Below are 22,068 nucleotides of genomic sequence, written 5' to 3'. Positions count from 1 at the left end.
TTAACATTATGATAGAGTCGAGGGTGCAACCTCGCCACTTTGTACCATATGGCTGTTACTTCGCACCGCATGGCTACTACTTCATATCATATTCAAGCTCCATCGTCATTTGCATAAGTATCTTGCGTCCTCATTGTCCATGTACCTCAGTTGTTGTTCACCAACACTGAGGTACATATTTTTGTCTTTCTTGCACACAGTTCTTGTACTCATTTAAAATACTCTAGCGTACTTCCTACAGGTACTTTGAACATATTAATATAGTTGTTGTTCACCAACGCTGAGCGTACTTCCTACAACAGCGTCGGCCTATGCGGTCCACATAGTCACCGCCTACTTCGTGCAAAGTTCGTGCCACCTTTAAAACTTTTTCAAAAACACTGGAGCCAACTCAGCCAACATGTAGAGTTTCCATAAGCCCCACTGTTTACGAGGGACTTGTAATTTTGATGACCCGATTTAGAAGGTGATACTTATAAAGTAATGTTCTCACGGGAAGGTTATTAGCTTTTGCTACACTTTCAACTGAACCCCGCTTGCCCAGATTGGCTCATGTCGACCCAGGCGTCCAACGCACATGCGCTATCCTCTGTCACTTTTCACGACCATAATAAAATACCCATCCTCATCTCTCAATCTGACAAACTAGAACATTCCCAGCTAGACACCGATGCACCGTATGTTGAGGATGTGTACGAAACATTACTTCCAAGGTGGAGAGCAACTATACGATCCCGAATTCTCACTTCGGTGAAACGAGAAAGTCAAATATTGGCCCGGATGCAGGCTCGTGTTGTTTTATTTCAACATGTTCATGTATTTCATCACTTTCTATAGGAATGCATGCGACACCCCTGGTTGGACTTGTATTTCCTCTATAGTTCAACTCTTGGCACCCACACCTTCTTCATGATTGGCCTTCCCTTGACATTTTTCTTTGGCTACGAGGAGCTCGGACGAGGGTACGATCCACTTGTCCACCAATTATTGCAACTCAAATCGCAAGCAGCTTAGTGACTGTCTTGGCTTCCGGAGTCTACATTGTTTCGTTTTTGAAGGACCTTATTTGTTCACCTCGTCCATTGGCCCCTCCTGTAACGCGATTGAGTAAGTGAATGGGATTACTTTATAGTAGAATTCGTTGACCGCGTTTTCTCAGCCATCGGGACGCATCATCTTGAATACGGGTTTCCCTCAACGCATTCTACCAACAGCGTATCCATGGCACTTTTTATCTTTGGCTATGTTAGACACGCCTACATTCAATCAGCCGCAATCTCATCGTCGATTTACTATGCATCATGCGCCATTCTCGTGATATATGCCGTGACTGTGGTCTTCGGCCGCTTGTACACAGGCATGCATTCCTTCACCGACTGCACGGTCGGTGTCTTTCTTGGAATCATAATCTGGGGGGCCTATGTGATTATGAAAGAGTCGTTTGGAATTTGGCTGGCGACTACTCACTGGACAGGTGATACCTTCCATCCTTGCTGGTATTCCTACTCATTTTTTTTTCAGTTCCGCTGACGATGATTCCTATCTGTCTACTTCTTGTGCATTACCACCCACATCCTGTCGATGACTGTCCTTGCTTTGAGGATGCCATCGCGTTTGTCTCTAGCCTCCTTGGCATTGCACTATCCCGGTGGCACAGCGTGTACTCTGGTGTTGACGAGCGCTTATTGAGTTCTGTGATGCCCGGACCTGAAGGAACCCTGTGGACTTGGGAGGATACAGCTTTGTGGTGTACTCTGGCTTGTGTCAAGGTCGTTATCGGTCCGTCTCTGTTGCTTTTTCCACCTTGTGTTCATTCTTACATGTCTCTGTAGGCATCCTCGTAATTTTTGTATGGCGAATTTTCGCCAAATCGCTCCTGCACCTCGTTCTTCCTCCACTTTTCCGGTTTCTTGCATCCTCCTTCGACCTGCCACACCGACGCTTCTATACCCCTGCGACAGATTACCAACACATGCCAGTTGAAAGCAGTTTGCGCGCGATTCCGAGTGTTATCGACCTTCCTGGCGTCCTAGAGGTCAGCGCAATGAAGGAGAGATCAGCGTTGGGAAGAACAAGTGAGGTCAAGAGAAGAGGTGCAAAATTGAATAACGCTTCACCATTAGCCAATGGGGAAATCTACGGCGGATCCGAGCTCGAGAACAGTAACGGGCCGATTCAACGCAAAGAAGTGAAGCACTATGATGCTGATGGTTAGTGCATCGTCCGTCTCTTTGATAGGTGTCGAAGTCTAAGACAAACTTTTATCATTATTCAGTGTTGACCAAAGTAGTGGTCTATGCTGGAATGGCAATGTTGGCTGGCGAAGGTTTGCCCGTCACATTTGCCCTTTTGGGCTGGGGCGTCAGGCCGTGGTGATAGCTTTACTGGCGATGAATTATGTATGCAGTGAGTAATTCAGGATCTCTGGGAAAAGTGATATGTGAGCCGTCTTTGATTTTTTTAGATGAAAGTTAAAGTGGTACTTGATAGGAAGGAGTGACTGTATAGGACATTAAAATTATTGGCATATACACGTTGCCTGTGAGCAGAAGGAATCTGCAGTACTGCATCTACATGAGGGATCTTTCATTGCGGCATTAAGAATATTCACATTACGTGGGTGTACTGACTTTTACCTTTGAGATCAGGGTCTCAGGTAAAACACTTTGGACGGTGCTCCGACTTTTGCAATGGCTCTGCGTTTACCGGTTTTCTTCGTGAATAATTGGAATTTGAAACCGTCCTCCCTAGCAATCCTGTATGCAGTCGATGGAATTGTTCCACGATGTCTTCACTCACTGCTGATCTTCTACAGGCGATTCGAGATCGGAATCAAGGCGGGCCCCTCCTCCTCGTTCTCGTGTATTACATAGTTCATGAGAAGGTGGATTTGTAACATCCAATTTCACTCGATGTTTATCGTCTCTACTATGGCAGTGAAACAATCCATGCATGTGAGTCGTGTATAAAATCCGGGATAACTACTAATACTCGCGCAAACCCCAGAAGGGCGGTCTTGGCATGTTGAGTTAGAACGGCCGAGGGACAGTCACTACGACTCACTAGTATCGGCGCCAGTCGCGTCAGCGGGCATGGCAGAGGTGGATGATGCCAAAGCACCAACGACGGCGAGGACAATTGCAGAGGAGAGACGTATTTTGCAAGTGACTCGTGTGACATAGCTTTTATGTGCGTGGTCGTACTACCTTCATATGATACTGCAATGCCAGCATCTTTTGGCAGTTGAAGTCTATCAGCAATCTGGTGTGGAGCTACTGAACATTCACGTTTTTCAACCAGCTGTTGAATCTGTACCAAAAGCGCTCAACGTCTCTGATTGCCAGCCAAGGTGTGTTTGGAATTTGGTGTGGAACTTCTACTGAACATTGACGAGTCATTGCTTTGGATTGGAATTCCTCATCGCATGATTACTGTGACAGCTGTACATCAGTTGGTGTGCTGAGCGAGAATCCATTGTGCTCACCTGCATACTTGGTAGGACTGGAAGCAACACTTGATAATTGTACAATCTACAGGCTCGTCTACGGCGATTCTGCAAGAGTGACAGTCACTAATTCATTGACAGTGCACGCTCCTCGATGGTATTTTTTGTGTCCTCGCATGTCTTCTCTAATGTGCATGTTGGTCAATTCCACTACTGGTGCTTGGGCCCAGGTATGAAGTTTTCAAAGTGCGATGATTAAAAGCCTACCAGTAACGTACATAGCCCCGAGCACCGATTTATTTCGGTTTAACTAGAATTTGGAGCCTTGATATCTGCGAGAGTCGCTCTATGCCAATACCATTTTGGCAGCATTTAATGCGACGGAGATTGACACCTAGTACGAGAGCTCTCGGGCTTCGGCTTGGTTTATGTAAATGGAACTCCACGAATCACAGTCGTCATAGATTTGTGGTTGTTTGGTTGCTATCTACGTTGTGTCTAAAAATAGAGCTTCGATGATATCGAAGGTGTTTTTAATCTTAATGACGAGTGTGAAAAATTACCAAAGTCATACTTCGACAAAACTTGCTTTCAAACAAACTGCCAATTGTTACCCTGGGGGCTCCACAAAGCTCCCGAAGAAACAAAGGGCAAGATGACAAGACTTGGAAGCCCTCGAAAACCTCAGCTGAAATTTGCCTCTGACTTGCCCGACTAGTAGGAACAGCGGCGGCAAAAACCTCTTGACCACGAATAAGACAATTTACTTTCTGGTGGGGCAACGATGATCCGTCTACACGAAAAGCGTCATCTAAACTTGAACCTACAATTCGGGTCAACCCATATCTCTACTTTGTTTTCTTTGTGGAGCCGAAGTACTTCGGAAGAACCTAGTACTAGTGGCCACTCGTCTCCACGCAGGGTCATAGTGAACCCGCTCCCATGCAAGCTCGGGGATCCCTCGGCGAGCGCCTAGTAACAAGTCAATCAAATTTAACTTTCAACTTACTTTACTGGTATCACCGACAGGTTCGCGGCGGCATGGAAGCGTTCACGCGAGGCCGACACGTTTATAAGGTCGTATCTGCCCATGGAACGGCACTCCCTTAGATTTGAACCTCGACATGTCTGCTCGCATCTTTAGAATTTCTATCATTTTCCTTCTCCTTTCCCAAGCCTATGTTATGGCCGCTGTTATGAGGGCCTCACCCGAGTCAAATTCGACCAGTTGTGGTGACGGTGAACTTCGTTGCTGCGAGGAGGTGAGAGAAATCCATACGTATAGAAAGATATCTGTGCTTACCCGTACTGCTAAGGGCTCGTCGGGGTATGTTAATGATGAGCAGTGCCAATGCTACTCAGGCAGTTGTTCGAGTGGCTACGTGACATCTTGTTGCTACACCGTGACCGTCGCAGTAAGCTCCACCACTCGATTCAACCGTGCAGTCAATAACACCTTGCAATAGGACTATTATTACTGCAACATGACTACGTCCAGTTAATGGTAGGGTTGCGCAATTGCGAGTTATTTTGAAGCACGGTACCTGAAGGATATTCCTTGGGTTGGACTTTTAAACGGATTATACCATAATTTTGTCTTGTATGCATAGTACTTGTGCAAAATATTTCGGACCTTGCTCGTTATCCAGGTCCACACTCCACCAGTAAGCACAACACGTAGCAAGATGATGACTCGCGATATGGACGAACTTCTAGCTTGTGTGACGTAGGATATGTCGAGCCCTGGTGGGAACCGAGCTGACACGACAAAAACGCATTGACAGACATTATTTACGGCGGCAGCACCCTTGCCGTAACAGCTCCTTCCAAAACATGGACGAGTACCCCATGACAAGCTTTATTTGCGAGCCAGAATGGTCGGGCCTTCATAACGAGCATAAGCTTTGGAGTGGAGACATTCACCTTCGTTCTCACCTCCGGCTTCGCGAAACATTGGATTCATACACCTGTTCCTTGTAACGACACTAGTCAACAGATTCATTGGTCCTCGTAAGTGGTACAGAAGGATCAGGCTGCGAGACCTGCGATGAATGTGCAACAGTCTTTGCAATCCTGGAGTGTGGTTGCCATGTCCCAAGTTTGGTCGTAAGTGGATAGATTGCCAGCGCCGCCGTAGTACAATTTAGTCACGAGTATAGAACTTCGATCAAGTGTAGTGGTATCAGAAAGAGACAGGACGGAAATCAACGAATGCTTACCCTGTACTCCTCGAAAGTATCTTCTCTAGGCCAGGAGTCTGACAGTTGTCAGCCGTCATTGTTCTAGACTTTCAAGCCAATATTGTAAATGCGGAAAAGGATCCTGATATGGTTGCTGTCCACTGTGACAGACTGACAGTCCACAAATACAAAAAGCAGGGTTAGGAATATCAATTTCTGGACGTCAGTTGTCAGTCGTATGTTGGAATTGTAAAATAAGGAGGCACTGCAGTCCCTTGACGAGCGCTGGCAAAAATTTCTCGAGGGGACTTTCAGATTGGACGCCAGAGGCTCGTCTGTTGTACGTTAGTGTTAAAACGTAAGGCCTGAGGGACCGCTGTTCCTTGGCGTGTCCAAACCAGTGCCTTTAGGTGTCCGTGAAGTCGGAGCGGTAGTATCTATACGCGCTAGCTGTCGAACAGAAAGATACGACGCTAGGACATGAGTGTGAAAGAATTTCTACAGACCTCGGTAAGTCGCGTACTATGTAGTAGAACATGAACCCGCTCACCTTCCTAATGCGTGAGATTATACCCTACGGCAAATACCGGCGACTTGAAAATGTGGTCCTGCGGTACCCCCGATGCCTCGATCGTCATGGCATGGGACCACACACTCCGCTGTTCCAAGCTTGATCGTACAGCTTAATTCCTTGCGAAATCTCAAAGCTGTCCGAAATTCGGTTCGACATGGTTAAGCTCTGCCCTTCGGCAACTTTGTAACCCAAGTTCAGGTCACACAATCCGCCGGCGTTCTCCCAGTTTTTGTGCGTCGATTTAGATCAGTCTTGCTCTTCCACAGCAGCGCACGCATACACACACTATCTCATAAAGGAGATATAATATTCAGGCTTGAACCAGCCAGGTTTAGATCACGACCTTTGGCTCAGCTGACCTTCAGGGACCAGGGTCTCAGACGTGATGCATGATGCATGACATAGCATGTGGCACAACGCTAGCATTGTAGCCCTGTGCGCCATTAGGGTATATGAGCATACTTTGCTCGCCTACCGGTCTCCTATGCTTCCGGCGCCGAGTATACAGCCCCATCGGCCCGATTGTGCCATTGTTGAGAAACTACCCGATACACGACACAATTTGGGTACAACTCAGATTCATACGCCCCACGCACGGTACTCTTGGCCGCCGTGGTTTGTCAACTGATTCATCGTTCCTGTTGTGGTTCAGTACAGTGGGAACGAAATCAGCTCTGTTTACGCATATTGTCATATCTTGCTGACGATGTTTGGCGTATAGGGTAATTTGGGCTTTCATTTCAAGCATTTTGGAGTCCTTTGATTATAAACTTGGGCTGTGACCAAAGTGAGTGCCGGTCGCAAAAGGCTCAGAGTTACTGCAACGATATTACGTCTGGTTACACGCTCTCGCTACTCGTGACTCGAGGGAGGTCAGGGTCAATGTACTTATATATGCAGTTGCGACTGTCAGTTATCCCAACTTTGAATGGCGTCTGAATTCGAACCTCAATCACTGTATACAGGAGTCCCTTATCTCGAGGATAAGCAGGACTCGGGCATACTAGTGGAAGTATATCCAGACACCAAGGTCTCGGATATCAAGGTCTCCGACCCTCCCTCACTGTCGGACGAGTTCCCTGAAGGTGGCCTGGCAGCTTGGGCAACTGTTTTTGGAGCGTAAGAGTTGTTATTTGGACAAGCAAATCAGGTCTTAATCGATTTGTCTAGGTTTCTTGTGCAGTTCAGCGGCTACGGGTGAGTCGATTACTGGTGCTGGCTAAGAACGGTGTATGACCATACGTGTCAAGTTATGCCACTGCATTTGGTGTATACCAAGGTAATATTGATTTGCATGATAGGAAAGATGAATGCTTAACTCTTACCCTCCAGATTTTTATACCCAACACTACCTTACGAAAGAAACATCGTCATCTATATCGTGAGCTTCTACTTCGGTCTCCATGGCGGGTATCCTCAAGGTCTCTTGTAGATGGATAGGGAGCTTGAACATGTTTTTAGTCACCTCTGTAGGCCTTCTATCAGGTTCATTGTATGACCGAGGATATTTGTGAGTGTAATTTTGTTGGAGGTACTCGACGATACTCAGCATTCTGGACTAGCTACCATCTCATGATTGTCGGATCACTCCTACAGAGCTTCTGTCTCTTCATGTTATCATTGGCAAAACCTGATCAGTATTACCAGGTAACGTAACTTTCCTTAGCTATATGGTTTCATCTTCTGATCTTGTATAGATATTCCTTGCTCAAGGATTAGGTTCAGGTATTGCGGCGGGGCTCATGTTTGTCCCGAGCACGGCTGTCGTTTCCCATTATTTCCGACGAAAACGCACGCTGGTTTTGACCTTCGTCGCTTCAGGATCTTCGTTGGGCGCTACCATCCATCCGATTATGCTCAATAACCTTTTGAATGGTCCTCTCGGCTTTGCCAATGCTGTCCGTGCTAGCGCAGGGTTGATCAGCGGGCTCCTTCTAATCGCATGTCTATGCATGCGAACTCGCCTTGATCCACCAACGACACCGGTGAACTACATTGTGGCAGCTAAAAAGTGTATTCGCGATGTACCGTTTAGTCTCATGATAGCAGGGTGAGGCCTCCAACGCACCTTTTGTCGATTTCCTCCAAATAACCATCCTGTAGGGGCTTTCTTTTCCAGACTGGCTTCTACTACCCGATGTTCTTCTTCCAACTCGACACTATCAAGCACGGTATTGGCGCCACATTCTCGTTCTACTCTGTATGATCTAACGCTATGCAAGTTTTGTATCTACTAACAATGCCGCTAGCTGGTGGTTTTAAATGCTTCCAATTGTGTGGGACGAGTCACATCAGGTTTCATCGCAGCCCTCACAGGAGTCCCGAATGTGACCATAGTCGCGACGGTTTCATGCAGTATACTCAACTTGGGCTTGATTGGATTGAGTAACCTGGGCAGCGCCATAGCGCTTGGTGTATTGTATGGCTACTTTGCAGGGCTATGTAAGTAGTTTTCTTTCCACTCCGTTGTATCGAAGTTGATGGGTGGTGCAGACATCGGGGCATGGGTCCCACTTATGGCTGATTTAACTCCTGACCTATCTGAGCTTGGGTGAGTGACGGTTTAATTTTATGAACGAATCATCTAAAATGCATCATAGCGCACGGATGGGTATCTGCTTTTGTTTGAGCGGTGAGTCTTGGCAAATTATAATCACTCTGAAGTTCTTACGAATTTGCACGCGCTCACTACAGGATTTGGAAGTCTGATTGGTACGTGAATTTCTGACATTACTTGCGTCAAATTCTAAGTTTCATCGCACATAGGAACACCCATATCCGGCGCTCTGCTGACATCGAACTATACATGGTGGATACCCGCGCTGTTCTCCGGGGTGAGTCATGCCGTTTTCCTCCATCAAAGTTCGACTCTGATTCACTGGATCATAGGTCCATTTCGCTAGCTGGTAGCGCGTTGTATATTATCATGCGGGTAATGTTGTCAGAAGGCAGATTGAAGAAGAAACAGCGTCGTGCTCAACTCGAAGTATTAGAAAGTTGTCCTTGAGGAATACGTTTTTTGAATTAATTAATTGTACTTTTTCTGGTGCTCTAGCGCGTTAACTACTGCGCAGAGGGTTCGCTCCATGTGCAATAGTTCATGCGTGCGAGAGAATTCATCGGTTGTAATACTAAACGCTACACAAGTACCCACCGCATATTCCTACACATATTCATTGTCGACGTGCTTCATTTCCGCGATCGTCATCGATCATTTTGACTCCTACAAATGTACAACTTAGTGCTTGTCCAAGTCATTTCTTGAACCGCTCTGACTGGCGGCACGCTCGCGACATGTACGTGGTGCATGACTCGGTAGGTATCATATGGCTGCAATGCAGGCTATTAGCCCATTTTATAAGGTTAGTACAGCTAGAGTTCATTTGAACTCATTGGCAATTTTACCACCAAGTTGGTCGGGCTTGGACCGCAGTGGTTGCAGGAGTGTATATCGAGCACGAGAAGCGAAAGGTTACGTCCTCGAGCTTCCACATGTATCAAACTGTATGTTGTGCTTACTATGGTAAGCCAGGCGTCAACATAGCATCATATCGTTACGTACTACGTGACTCGGTATAATATGCAACTTCATCACAAGACCAGGTGGAAAATGGACCTGAACGACGACGTACCCACCTTCCGGTGACTTTAGATTAACAGACAGAGCAAGCAGGCAAATCAGTCATCAGGGAGATTAAACTGATGGTTCTGTGCTGGAATCGTTGGTCTTGAATTCGGCAATAGGGTTTGACGTTTGCGGTGGGTCGCCGCAACGACACCTAAATTGAGGGATAACCGAAGATTCTGAACAGATGTCAAACTGGCGAGGACTCACTCTAAGAGAGCTTGCGAATTCCTTCAGTCAAGCGAACTTTGATAGAACTCGATAGCTGTGTTAGCAGTTACGGTAGTCCAAACGTTTACGAAATAGTGGAACTCGCCTGGCCAGGTCTTGTATGCAGAAATTTAAGCCAATCACTACACCATCACCTTCCTATTTTCTGACGATGCCAAAATATCGCAAATTGGTGGGACTGCAGACAATCGAAGGGAAAGTTTTTGAAGATTGACAAGCAGCGAGTCCCTGAAACGATGTCAAAACTTGAATGCGGTGTTGATGTTATTGTTGTCGGTTGATTGATTTGGAGTTATCGCTGACTTGAGTCTAACAACCATGTCTAGTCCACCAAACTCGCTGCAAGCGTCTATGCACGCTCCAAAGCCAGAGCGAGCATCCGTTCGGCCGCCATCCTTGAACCAGCTCGCTGCTCGTATCAATCTTGGCAACGGTACAAACACGCCGTCATCATCCCCAGCTCGCCCACGTCTCGCTGCTTCACTCCTGCGCACAGGATCGCAAACCTCACTATGTACTACGTCCACGAACGACTCAGTAGCCGTTAATGCTCCTTCCACTCGCTCGGTGTCTCCGGCGCTCACCGCTATAACTGCTGCTACACCACCGAAATCCACAACTCCATCGATACCAGAGGATGCTCCACTCGCCATTTCAGAACCGTTGACTCAGGAGAATCTTAAAGAGCTTAATCAGGAGTTGAAAACTGAGAAGAAGGTGAAGGGGTACAAGAATATTCCATCTCTTGATGCGATCACAGCGCACTTGGCTAAAGCGAGATCGCTGAGCGTCGACGGGTCTGCCCGTCCACCGGAAGCTGAGATGGTAGAGGATCCGAAGACACCAGGAGCTACCATGAAAGCGCCAGAGCATCCACTACAGTTTCCTTGGTGAAGATTTCTATTATTTGTCTACTGCATTATCCATCTAATTGCACGTGTAGGACGGTCTACCATGACACGAAATCCAAAGCACCTTTTACTCATCAAAAGGGAGCTACTGAAGAGGGCGGCACACCCTTCCTTTCCGCTCCACCTGAGACAGAAGACTATGAAGCTGGTCTGACTGTCATCGGAGAATTCAATACGGTGGAGTCATTTTGTCGGTACTTCAATTGGCTGAAACCACCCTCCAAACTGGAGCGTAATTCCAACTACCACATTTTTAAATCGGGAATTAAACCGATGTGGGAGGATCCAGCAAACACCAACGGCGGCAAGTGGGTTCTGACAATGAAGAATAATTCTGCACTTCTAGACCGTTGTTGGCAATGGCTTGCGATGGCGCTGGTTGGTGAAGAGCTTGAGGAAGGGGACGAGATTTGTGGTGCGGTGGTTAGTCTTCGGAGCAAGGTCGACAGGATTCAAGTATGGACGAGGAGCAAAGATGACGTCGAGAGGCTAAATGGGATAGGTAGAAAGCTGGTAAAGCTTTTAGACGTTTCCGAGGCGGATAATATTGGTCTCGAATTTCAGGTTAGTTCCTAGCCACCTCACAGGAACACAACTGATAACGGTTCCTTATCAGTACAACACCGATGACCGACCGCTACCCAACAAATTCCTCTCCATACAGTCGGCTCCAGCGTCTTCCTTCCGCTCCTCATTTGGCGTTGCAGCTCATGGACATAAAGGATCGTCTGGAGGCATCACTAGTCCAACGAGCGATGTTGGAACTCCGCCAAGCGCTGCTGCATCTTTTGGGAGCTTCAGCATACCCATCGGGGGTACATCTGCGTGGAGAGGAAAGCGATAATTCTATGCGGATTTGTCGTATTGGAGCCAGTTCTTAATGGAGCAACGTTGACAAGAAGAACCAAGGAAGAAGTCTTGACAAAGATGTATATTGTATCCAAGCTCACTTTTCAGCAGTAGCCTTTATGGTTACTCTCGTGTGTTGATTTATATCTTGTTCGTGTACAAAATTCGTTGCAATCACACATCATGCGCTAAGATGTAAATTAATCACTGGACCTGTTTTGGGATTTATCATTTGGCAGTGGCGGGCGAAGATGCAAATCGCAAGTCTGAAACATCGGGGTCGTATTGCCACACAGTTGGCGAGCTCTTACCCGACGCAGCGGACTGAGAACCGTTCATCGAGGTTACTTCCACCGTACCACAACTTTTAATCAAAACTTTCGAAGCAGTCAAACGTTATCATATTGCGAACACCACTACGAGCAAGCACCCTACTCATACTTTAAGATCCCTATCATTCGACTGCAGCGGCAGGAAAATTTGTTTAGAAGCCAACTCTGCAAATTACTAACTCGCGCGTCAGTACCAAAATCATGCTGCAGGACTGGTATCAACGCTGAAACGCGACTCACTTGACAGAAGAGGGGGGTCTGTCATGCCAGTAAGTATGTGGTTAAATCCAGGACACGAACTGCTGATACTCACGCAGTATCCCCCAGGGCAGCCTTGACACTGTGAATCTCTCACGCAAAACGTGGAGCACTGTGCCTTCCTAGCGAGCAGAGTGCCATCGTCGTGGGGCATGGCAGATGTCAAAGCAGCAACGACGAAGAGGACGATCGCAGAGGAGAAACGCATTGTTTGTGATGATATGATATGCAGGGAAATAAATTTCTGAAGAGGAGAGTAGGAAGACGGCTTGCTTTTATATGCTGACAATCGTTCTTCAGGGCGATAGGGCAAGCACATGTCCGCCGGAATCCCCTCGATAGTAGCCTGACTGCGTCGAACGAACGACCGAGCCCAAAAAGTCTGAAATTCGTCTTCTGTAGTGATATTTTTGGATGAATACTACAACCCAATATAATGCCAGATCACCATGCGAGATCCATTGTGTGGAAAGATTGAAAATCCGTTGCTATGAGTTGGCGAATATCTGGATCATCACTAGTGGGAACCAGTGTTAGAATCTGATGACCTGTAGAATGGGACTTATCGTAGATTTCGGGTTTCCTAGTAGCCCCGCTATTTCGACAGAAATATCATCATGATGTTATGCTGGTTCTGCCAGCGCACACGAATTTCCTGTATGACGGTTAAGACGGTGCAATTAATTTAGAAAGATGGACGATGTGCCAATATGGTACTCGCCCGACACATGAACCATGAAATTGCGACGTTACCGTCTTTGAGGCTTATTTTTAGCCATATGATGTTATGCTGGTTCTGCCAGCGCACACGAATTTCCTGTATGACGGTTAAGACGGTGCAATTAATTTAGAAAAATGGACGATATGTGCCAGTATGGTACTCGACCGACACATGAACCATAAAATTGCGACGTTACCGTCTTTGAGGCTTATTTTTAGCCATACCCACACTACGTACCTCTGAATTTGTTGCCTTTAATCCTTTGACATACATACTGTCGGGATTGACTGCAAATTCATGCGGAAACCGTCTCGAGGCCCCTTGGACTTGTGACACCATGGTCAGTTTTCCCATGTAAATTTTATGAGGCAAGGTCGAGCAACGCCAGCTCATAGGTAATAGCTTGTAGTCGTATGATAAGCTTAAGAGTAGTAGTGCGCAAGAGGCATGCGACGGCGAAATCCGAAACACTGACTACTTGCTTACCGTAAGCAAAAACTTTAATTTCAGCCACTTTGGCGTTATCTCACGTTGTCATCCGAACTTCTCTCCAGCGCCTTCGGATCTCAACAAAATCTTTCCACAACTTGGGGGAGGTGGTGGTTATAGGTACCTTAGAGTAGTTCTAAGTATGTAGATTAATAAATTCCTTGTGTTATAGCTGATTTCCTCTGCAAAATGAATGCTTTGGTTTTTTTTTCACCACACGTGAGTTTAGTGGTGCCGAAGTCCGGTTCGGTTCGGTTCTTAGGCCTCTAAATGCGAACGCCGAACTGGACCATCGGTCGCGTTCAGGCAAGGAGGACGAACGCTGGACCGGACGCTGATGAACGCGTTCACAAGCGTTCGGTTCGAGTTCAGAACGCGTTCGAACGCTCGAACGCTACATATAAATTGACAAAAATTGCAAGAAATACATGAACAGTAAATGAGTAGCTAAATTTCGTCCATGGCAGAGTGTTCGTGAGCAGCAGCAAACTCAGCTTGAACCGTTGCGGAAATATGGCCTTGACGGTACCCACTTTTCAACAGCTGTAGGGCCTCAAATGTTGTTGGCAACAACCGATTACGGTGTGTGGTCCCAGTGATGCTGCCACTCGAAAACGCTCGTTCAGATGCGACGGCAGAGCCTTGAATAGCGAGGTAATCCTTTGCAATGCGAGAGATGGTGGGATATTGAATGGAATGGTGCTAAAGGCATTTTAAGTCAACTTGCAAGGAAACACGATGCGAAAAAACTCACGCCCCACCACGCCACTATATTCTCAACATCTTCTAATGGGGCAGCAAGGTACTCGTCGAGCTCCTGGTGAGGTCTTCGATTTGCGGTGTCATTTGCAACACGAGTTTTGACAGCATCGCGCATCCAGCTATGGCCGTATGACCCCTGGCGAGCAAGCAAGGAAGGAGCCACAGCAGCTGGCTCTGCAGTGGCGGGCGAGACATTGCAATGATAATATTTGTCGAAAACCTTCCGCAAGCTTCTCATGCCCTCGTCAAAGTCGCGAGGCTCCCATTTACCCTTCGCATATGCCACCTTATAGTTAGGATCGAGCACTACATTGTACATTAGATAGGGCATCATAATAAATAAAATACATACTGAGGCAAACGAAATAAACATCAGTTTCGTCGATTTTGTGGTACCATTTGCAAATATTGTCGAGGCCAGAGTTGATCGCGGATGAAAAGTCGTCAAACTTTGACGAACCAGCCATGTTTTGCCAAGTTTGTTGGAGATACTCGAGGACTGGAATCACGCGCCATATGGTAGGTTCGCGAGTCGCCGAAAACGATTGTTGAGCATTGGCAGGTTCCTGGTTATACAGTAGGTTAATACAACATTTGAGACTCGACTGGACACTCGCACATACCTGAAGCACGTCATGCATCAGTTCCAACTTCTTCCATTCTTCAGGCTGAAAGCTTGAACACTCCATATGACTTGCCCTGCAACTTTGGGACTTCAGTCACTGTCATCCGCCAGTTGTATGAATCTATTCACCCCCTGCCAGCAGATAAAATTGAGTTAGTATTGTGCATAGGGATGGTAATAGAAACCAACTGACTTTGCGTAGCTTAAGGGTGCGCTCCAACATACCAAAGAGCGAGGCCCATCGCGTGCGAATCCATTTCAAAAGCTCCAGCTTCGGCTCGTTGACCTCGACACAGCACTGTTGGAAGAAGGTGCGTGCTTGGGGAGATTTCCGAATCTAAAAAAAGGGTTCATTAAATAGTGTTAGTCAGACGAGGGTACACACATACCTGCGTAACAAGCGCAAGGGCTTTTCCTGCAGTGTCGGCAACCTCGAAATCAGTTGATTCTTCGTCTTCGTCTTCATCGGCCATGTTCTTGAGGAGAACGCTTGCTGGTGTAGGTGCGACCTCCTCGACAAAGTGTTTGGCGGCTAAGTGCAAGGCGTGCTCCATACAGCTGAATAGACATCAACATATATAGATCACGATATTAAATAGTTCACTTACCGCACGCGGTGCTCACCAGCAATCCATTTCTTGCCGGAAGGGTCGATAGCAAGAGCAACGGTCTGAATTGCTGTGTCGTTATTTGTAGCATTGTCAGCCGTAAACCATCCAACCTTAGTGCGGATGCCATAGTTATTGATAGTTTGAATCAGGATTCTTCCGATGTTGCTCCCGCTGTGATTGCCAGTTGATGATGGTGAATGCAAGTTGCTCTGTCTTCAATTCCCACTCGTGAGGTTTCCCGGCTGGGGAGTCAATGTAATGTGCGGTGACGGAGAGGAAAGGTACACCAGGTTTGGATGTCCATGAGTCGAACGTGATCGAAATTTTGCTATCAACTTCCTTAAGCTTCTCCTTCACACGTTGAACGGCAAGCTGCGCCCGTTCAAGAATTTCGTCTCGAGTTTTTGTGCGATGAGGAATGTCCCTGTCTGAAAGGGAAGGCCGGAGGTATTGAAGCAGCCGACAAAAGGGTCCCTTGTCAACGAGTTGGAACACCTATCTATGGCATGAATATCCTAAGTCACAATTACAAAAAAAAAAAACACTCACCTCGTCCTCAGACACGATAAGCTCGACAATGTAATCCATTAGACTGGTCTTGGTGAATTCAGGAATTTTAGCCGTAAGGGAGGCATCTAATGTTTGCTGCGCTTCGTCAGTTGCTTTGCAGTTAGGAGGTATTGCCCAATCATGCATCTTGATACCTCGTTCATTGCAGCGGTTGCGGTATATTGGAAAGTGACACTTCGCGTTTCGAGCGATATGGGTGTGGCGAGTCGAAACACTGCCTTTGAAAAAGCAGTGATTGGTGGGTACATCATTGGCTCTTAAATTGACATTAGTTATGCGTGTGACATTCAAAGTAAAAGTAAAAACGTACCTGCAGATCTCGCACCACCAGCCGTCTTCGGGTTCTTGGGTGTGCGGATTGATGCGTCCCTTCTCCTGAGTAAATACTACCTTCAAATCCACACTGTGCTCCTCTTTCTTCTTATGCTTGCGATCCTCACGATCCTTGTCTCCAAATACCTTGGTCCGCTCGTAAGCTTCTTTGGCCTCTTCTTCATCATCTGAGCAATCTTCTAGTGCAGGGGGTTCGTCGTCATCGTCATTGTGGGACCCACATTGCACTCGCTTGGGTGCGGGCTGTCCTTGGGGAGGCACTGGAGCCACTCGTTTGGCAGCTTTGGCTGGAGCTGTGTTGCCAGCATTGCGGATTTTTTCTGTCGGTTTAACAGCTCGGCCTGAGCGAGACACGAAGGCAGTTAGCTTGCCATTGGATGCAGGAGGCGGAGGTGGAGCAAGCATGGGGGTGTCATTGTCGGGATCATTGTACCAATCGATGGCGCTAGCGTCTTTGAGTTGGCCATTGGATCCAAGTGCGCAAGACATTCTCGCAGCCAGAAGGGTGAATATTATACCTGTAGTAGCTCATTTATACCAAAATTTGTGGTTAGAGATTAGAAAAATGCGACGCACCTTGAACATATTGTTGCCATGCAATGACTGCAACAGTTGATTGATGTTGAAGCAAAAGCAAGTACCTGAACGAGCATCCCAAAGATATGTTCTGAACATAGATTAAATTATAATCCTAATAACGATTAACATAGGGCTTACCAAAACATTGAATAGATCACAGAGGAAGTCAGACGTCACTAACAGAAATGCATTCAGTCTTTTGGTTGTGAAGTAAGAGCCGTTCTGGAGATCAATGCTCCCAGAACTGCCAATGGCCATATGAGTTTGTTGCCAGGTGATCAGAAAAAATATTAGGATAGATGGATAGCAATAAGCTGAGGACCTCAAGTGGATCATAGACAGAAGGAAAGAACCGTTCGAACGCGTTCGAACGGGTCCAGATGGGTTCACAAATCTGAGGCATCAGCCGAACGCTGAACCTAATAATAGGTTCGGTTCTTACCGTAGGCTGAACCTCGGACCGAACGGACAGTCCGGTTCAGAAGGGTTCGCGTTCGAACCGAAGTTCCGAACCGGACTCCGGCATCACTACATGAGTTGCGATTGCATGTGATCAATGAATGAAACGACGTCATGGACATCAATTACTGTCAAATCTGTTCTCCATGTCCCTCCTCCTTCTGATCCGTCTGTTTTTCCTTATGCTCTTCCTGATGGTAAGTTTATCATTTCCAGCTACTACTCAAATAAAGCTTTCTGACATTGTAATACTACTATACTAGGCTCTACAGGTATCATATGCGCTGAAGCAAGCCAGCAACTTGCTGCCACAGAATCAGGAGCTCTGATGGAATGTCCGCTGTGCGGGGCAAAAACGGACTCCATGCGCGCACATGTCAGCCGTCATATTCTGAGAGCAAGGCATGGTCTCGTCGAGGAGAATCTGAAAGAGCACATCAGGAAAAAACCAAAATGGTGGGAGTACTAGTGACAGTTACATAGTCCTACATAGCTACAGTAGTGATATATAGTCAACCGAGTTACTCTATAGTCCTATGTAGCCGAAGTGAGGGCTATGCAGAGCTACCAGAGGTGCTGTGAGTGACTTGTAGTCCAGTAGCAACAGTAGCAGATCATAGTATCATGGAGCAGTGTAGTACTAAGTAATAGCGGAAATACAAAAAGTATCTAAGTCAATGAATGTATTCAGATAAAAATCAGTTGCCAACTTATAGGCGTTTGCGCTTGTCCACCCGGAGTTGATGGATTGTCCCATCCTTGGTATCAAGTGACATGGATGAAGAATTTTGTCGACATGAATCACAGCTGCGTTTTGATGCAGTTGTCGAGTCGAACGAGATACCTGAAGCAGGCCAGAGAAAGGGTCTGGCTCCCTAAATGGCATGAACCATTCAATGTAAGCCAAAGCTCGAGAATACGTCCCGAACTGACGAGGCAGTGTGAAAATGACACGGACTTGTGCCACTTGTGCACCTACAGCTTCCATATGAATTTTGCAATGGCGAAATAGTAACAATCACTTACCATCTAATGTCTGTAAATTTGTGGTCCGAGCACCATTGTTGATCAGCGCCATATTGAATTTGGCAGGGGATCCTGGCTTCCGGCCAGGACCAGGAGATACTTCGGGGGTTGCTCTAATGCGCCATCGCCTTGGTGATTCACCTACCCGCGGATCCAGCGGAGCAACAATGACAACTTGCCGGAAAATGTCAAAATGATCTTGTGGACCAGGGACAATGCGATTTTTTGGCATATGCTTGTGTAAGAAGAGTTTGAGGGCTGGAAGAAATGAGACTGCGCCATGTGCAGTGATGAGCTGCTGAACGGATGTCCGAGGGTGCGCAGGTGCCTTGGCGAGAACATGGAGTACACATTGTCCAATGACAGGAGGTGCTTTGGCGGGGGCAGCACGAGACTCAAATTGCAAGTCTTCCATCTCAGAATCCGAGTCTGAATCAATGTTGTGATTATAGTCAGCATGACCGGCTATGGTGGCCGACTGAGACTGCACAGACAGCCATTCGAGATAGGAACTGTGCAAGAACACGGCTTCCTGGCATTGAAGCCACAGAGCCATTTGTTCCTCATAATCCCGCTTGTTGCTAGCCTGGTAGGCTTCCTTAGCGAAGTCGATATGGAGGCATTCTGGAAGTTCGGTGTTGAAACCGTCAGTGGTACCATACAACGAGATTGATTGGACATAGTGCGAGAGTTGGTGTAGTTTAGGAATATTAAAATGTTCACGTACTCCAAGCTCGTGCAGAATATCTTTGTTGGCGTGAAATACCGCAAGGGCGTTCTCGAGAAATTGGAGGGTGTCGGATGTGTGTGTTCACAGCTGTGCAAAGTAAGAAAATTCCAAGATAGCTCGTGCGACTACCAGCACTTGACTGGCAAATGAAAATTGATTATGTTAGCACAAAGTTCAAGCCACAAGTGACATCAAGCATACCTTGGGACAGCACCGGCAAGTAACCCTATGAAAACATGTTGCATTTGTTTGTGTTCCATGCCTGTCCATTGTTTGACTGCTGATATTCCTTTTTTGAAGTGCTGAAGACCTGGAAAGTCTGGTATTGCCTTGAAGCATGCATCCATCTCAGCTTCACCAACGATTTCAAGACACCACTTGACCAAGTGATCTTTGAAGATGCCCTTGTGGAGCTGGTGTAGGAGGTCAGGCGTAAAAGCAAGGAATATGTCTGTGTGTGGGAGATTGGCCCAGAAAGGACTGTAGACGGTGCGTAATCCAAAGTCTTTGAATTCAGTTGGATGTTGACCCTTTTTTCGCTTCTCTAAGATCTCTTTTATCAACTCGGGGTCCCGCATTGGCGAACTCAGTGGATCGCCTCTTTCATCCGCCGCGACCAGGCACTTTGGGCAGCGATTCTCTTTGCAACATGCCACAAGACATTGTTCTGGAAAATCCACCACATAAGCCGCAAGGATCAGGTATATTCAACGGACCATTGAGTCGGCACAGACCATTTCAACACCATCTCGTCCTGTGGCAATGAGTGGTTGAAGCAGGAGAGACATACAATGGTGGAAGAGTCTGTAACTAGCAAGGGATTGTGAATCCGATGTGAAACAACTGAGCTTGCCTGCCGGTAAGTACCCAATTAAAACTGTTGCTCGCGCTGACATTTCCCTTCGTTTTTCTTTCGCGATGTTCCCTATCGAAAGATACACAGGCCACACAGATTTGTCACCTCGGAACTGCGACAGACATGTCTTGTCTGACACGAGAATGACAGGTGCAATAGTTGCACCTTTCAGCAGTTGTTTCTGAACATTGCAGGTCAGTGCTTATTTTTTTCACTCAATTTTTTGGATCAGATACTTACTTGTTTGTCGCACCACCAGTCCACCGTCCACATGTCATTGATGATGCAGTGAAGTCCTTCATGGTCGGTGTATGCTCGTGCGAGTGCGTATACCATGTGTTCCTTAAATAAAGGATTACCGATGAGATCTCTGATGCACTCTACAGGGTCCCGTGTCCAAAGCTCGACATCCTCGTGCAATAACTGGCCATTCTCATTGGTGTGGTTTCCCTGAATGCTGACCTTCTTGCAACTCCACGCAGGTCCATGAGGAAGCTCGTCAACTTTTTGCAGGAAGGATCAGTTATTGTGAAAGGATGGCTGTGTTCGGTTTCAAGTCTGTCGCTATGGTAAGCACATTTTTTCAGTGGTCACCAATGAGCTTACTATTGGTAACTTCAGGAACTCGTCTGTACGAGTCTGCCCAAGGCTTCTGATAAGCCATTCCGCAAGTTCCCATTCCTCCCTATCACAAAAAGGTGCCCATTCATCTTCTCCCTCATCCTCCTTATCCTGCTGATACTTTTCAAACTTCGTTTGCCCCTCCCGCAATGTCCAGCTGGCATCAGGGCACTGCTCGAAATATCGCCTGTTGACTATGAAATTTCCGTCATCTTCATTGGCAACATCTTCCACAGTCACCCGCCGAGTTTTTGAGGCTGCTGGGTTGTCATCAGGATCAAAAGATGTTGAGCGTGAGCGGCGAAGCGGAGATGAATGATCCACTGGTAGGCCACCTTCACTGTCTGTGTCTTCCACCATTGACTCCCATTTTTCTTTACATTCAGGGCGAATAGCTATATGCTTCTTGACGCTTCCCTTTGAAGGGAACATCTTGCCACAGAAACCGCAGCTGTGCGGCATTGTTGGTGAGTGATCAAAGTTCGTTTTTCTTGTTTCAGCTTCAAGATCATTTCTGACATGTATCATAATTTTTTAGGTCATCTGAATGGTCCAGCAGGGTCACCCACAACCCCCACTGCCCTCACAAAGTGCAATCTGATCAGTAAGTTCCACAATTTTCGGACTCATTGAAAATTTGCAGTCAGGGTTGGGTTAACGGCACTACAACGACACTACACTAGTCTGGATATACCATGGGCAGCCAGGAGGAATTCCAATAATTGTGCCCGCTTTGCCTCCTCGCAACACTTCACCTCTGCATCCCAGCGCTCAATAACGAGCCTTCTCACACTTGCTTGTATGATGGTAACAGCTGGGCCTGGTGCGATTTCTAACAGTCGCAATTGTTTTGATTTCTCACAGGCTTTCGCTTCCGCCTCCCAACGCTCCACAATGAGTCTTTGCAGGTATGTTTGAGATACCGTGACAGGGCCAGGAGTTTGACGAAATGGCGGGAGTGGGACCATGGGCTCAGTGGGCTCCGTCATATGACGCTTGACGTTAGGTGTTTCAACCTTTGGCCTGCACTGAGTCGGTGAGTATTTTGGGGAACCGAGAAGGGTTAACATGCCTTTTTATAATGATTTTTCTGTCTTTACAGGTGGCCTCAGTGGATGGCGATACAGGACTGTAATATTCGTTAGAGCATGGCAAGTGTTTGAAGTGAGTTCTATACCGTTTTTTCAGTGAGCCGCTCACTGAGGTGTCCATGACAGTTAAAATATTTTGTAAAGGTACGTTCATACCTTTTTATCATTCCAAAATTTAACACAGCTTTTT

The 22,068-nt window shown here is 46.8% G+C and overlaps 4 protein-coding genes across 4 annotated transcripts; 3 read left to right on the top strand and 1 right to left on the bottom strand.

Annotated features, from left to right (window-relative positions):
* Positions 1 to 552: 552 nt before the first annotated feature.
* Positions 553 to 2,376, top strand: EDB93DRAFT_1082978 (PAP2 superfamily-domain-containing protein; the record flags this gene model as incomplete). Its single annotated transcript, XM_041445729.1, has 7 exons — positions 553 to 792; positions 838 to 962; positions 1,010 to 1,107; positions 1,160 to 1,474; positions 1,522 to 1,779; positions 1,833 to 2,210; positions 2,276 to 2,376. The coding sequence occupies 7 exons, from the start codon at positions 553 to 555 to the stop codon at positions 2,374 to 2,376; spliced, it is 1,515 nt and encodes a 504-aa protein (XP_041309020.1).
* Positions 2,377 to 7,015: 4,639 nt separating this feature from the next.
* On the top strand, positions 7,016 to 9,317 carry EDB93DRAFT_253699 (major facilitator superfamily domain-containing protein). The gene is made up of 14 exons (XM_041455864.1): positions 7,016 to 7,318; positions 7,370 to 7,396; positions 7,450 to 7,478; positions 7,532 to 7,580; positions 7,632 to 7,709; positions 7,762 to 7,846; positions 7,897 to 8,249; positions 8,303 to 8,399; positions 8,449 to 8,641; positions 8,693 to 8,750; positions 8,800 to 8,831; positions 8,894 to 8,911; positions 8,966 to 9,033; positions 9,089 to 9,317. The coding sequence occupies exons 1-14, from the start codon at positions 7,128 to 7,130 to the stop codon at positions 9,107 to 9,109; spliced, it is 1,299 nt and encodes a 432-aa protein (XP_041309019.1). The 5' UTR covers positions 7,016 to 7,127; the 3' UTR covers positions 9,110 to 9,317.
* Positions 9,318 to 10,373: 1,056 nt separating this feature from the next.
* EDB93DRAFT_1060897 (translation initiation factor eIF 4e-like domain-containing protein) lies at positions 10,374 to 11,738 on the top strand (the record flags this gene model as incomplete). The annotated part of the gene is made up of 3 exons (XM_041444822.1): positions 10,374 to 10,945; positions 10,999 to 11,530; positions 11,583 to 11,738. Coding segments are annotated over 3 exons (1,260 nt in total), but the record flags the coding sequence as incomplete, so codon positions are not given.
* A 6,456-nt stretch (positions 11,739 to 18,194) lies between these two features.
* Positions 18,195 to 21,219, bottom strand: EDB93DRAFT_1239922 (uncharacterized protein; the record flags this gene model as incomplete). The annotated part of the gene is made up of 9 exons (XM_041451695.1): positions 18,195 to 18,361; positions 18,392 to 18,529; positions 18,581 to 19,358; positions 19,440 to 19,449; positions 19,512 to 19,977; positions 20,023 to 20,347; positions 20,407 to 20,661; positions 20,773 to 20,916; positions 20,983 to 21,219. 9 exons carry the CDS (start codon positions 21,217 to 21,219, stop codon positions 18,195 to 18,197), a joined length of 2,520 nt encoding a protein of 839 aa, XP_041309017.1.
* Between the last annotated feature and the right edge of the window lie 849 nt (positions 21,220 to 22,068).

The sequence above is a fragment of the Suillus bovinus genome (genome assembly GCF_016758785.1).
Source record: "Suillus bovinus strain UH-Sbo-P2 chromosome Unknown EDB93scaffold_18, whole genome shotgun sequence".
NCBI classification, from domain to species: domain Eukaryota; kingdom Fungi; phylum Basidiomycota; class Agaricomycetes; order Boletales; family Suillaceae; genus Suillus; species Suillus bovinus.
This window is presented reverse-complemented; position numbering and strand designations above follow the sequence as displayed.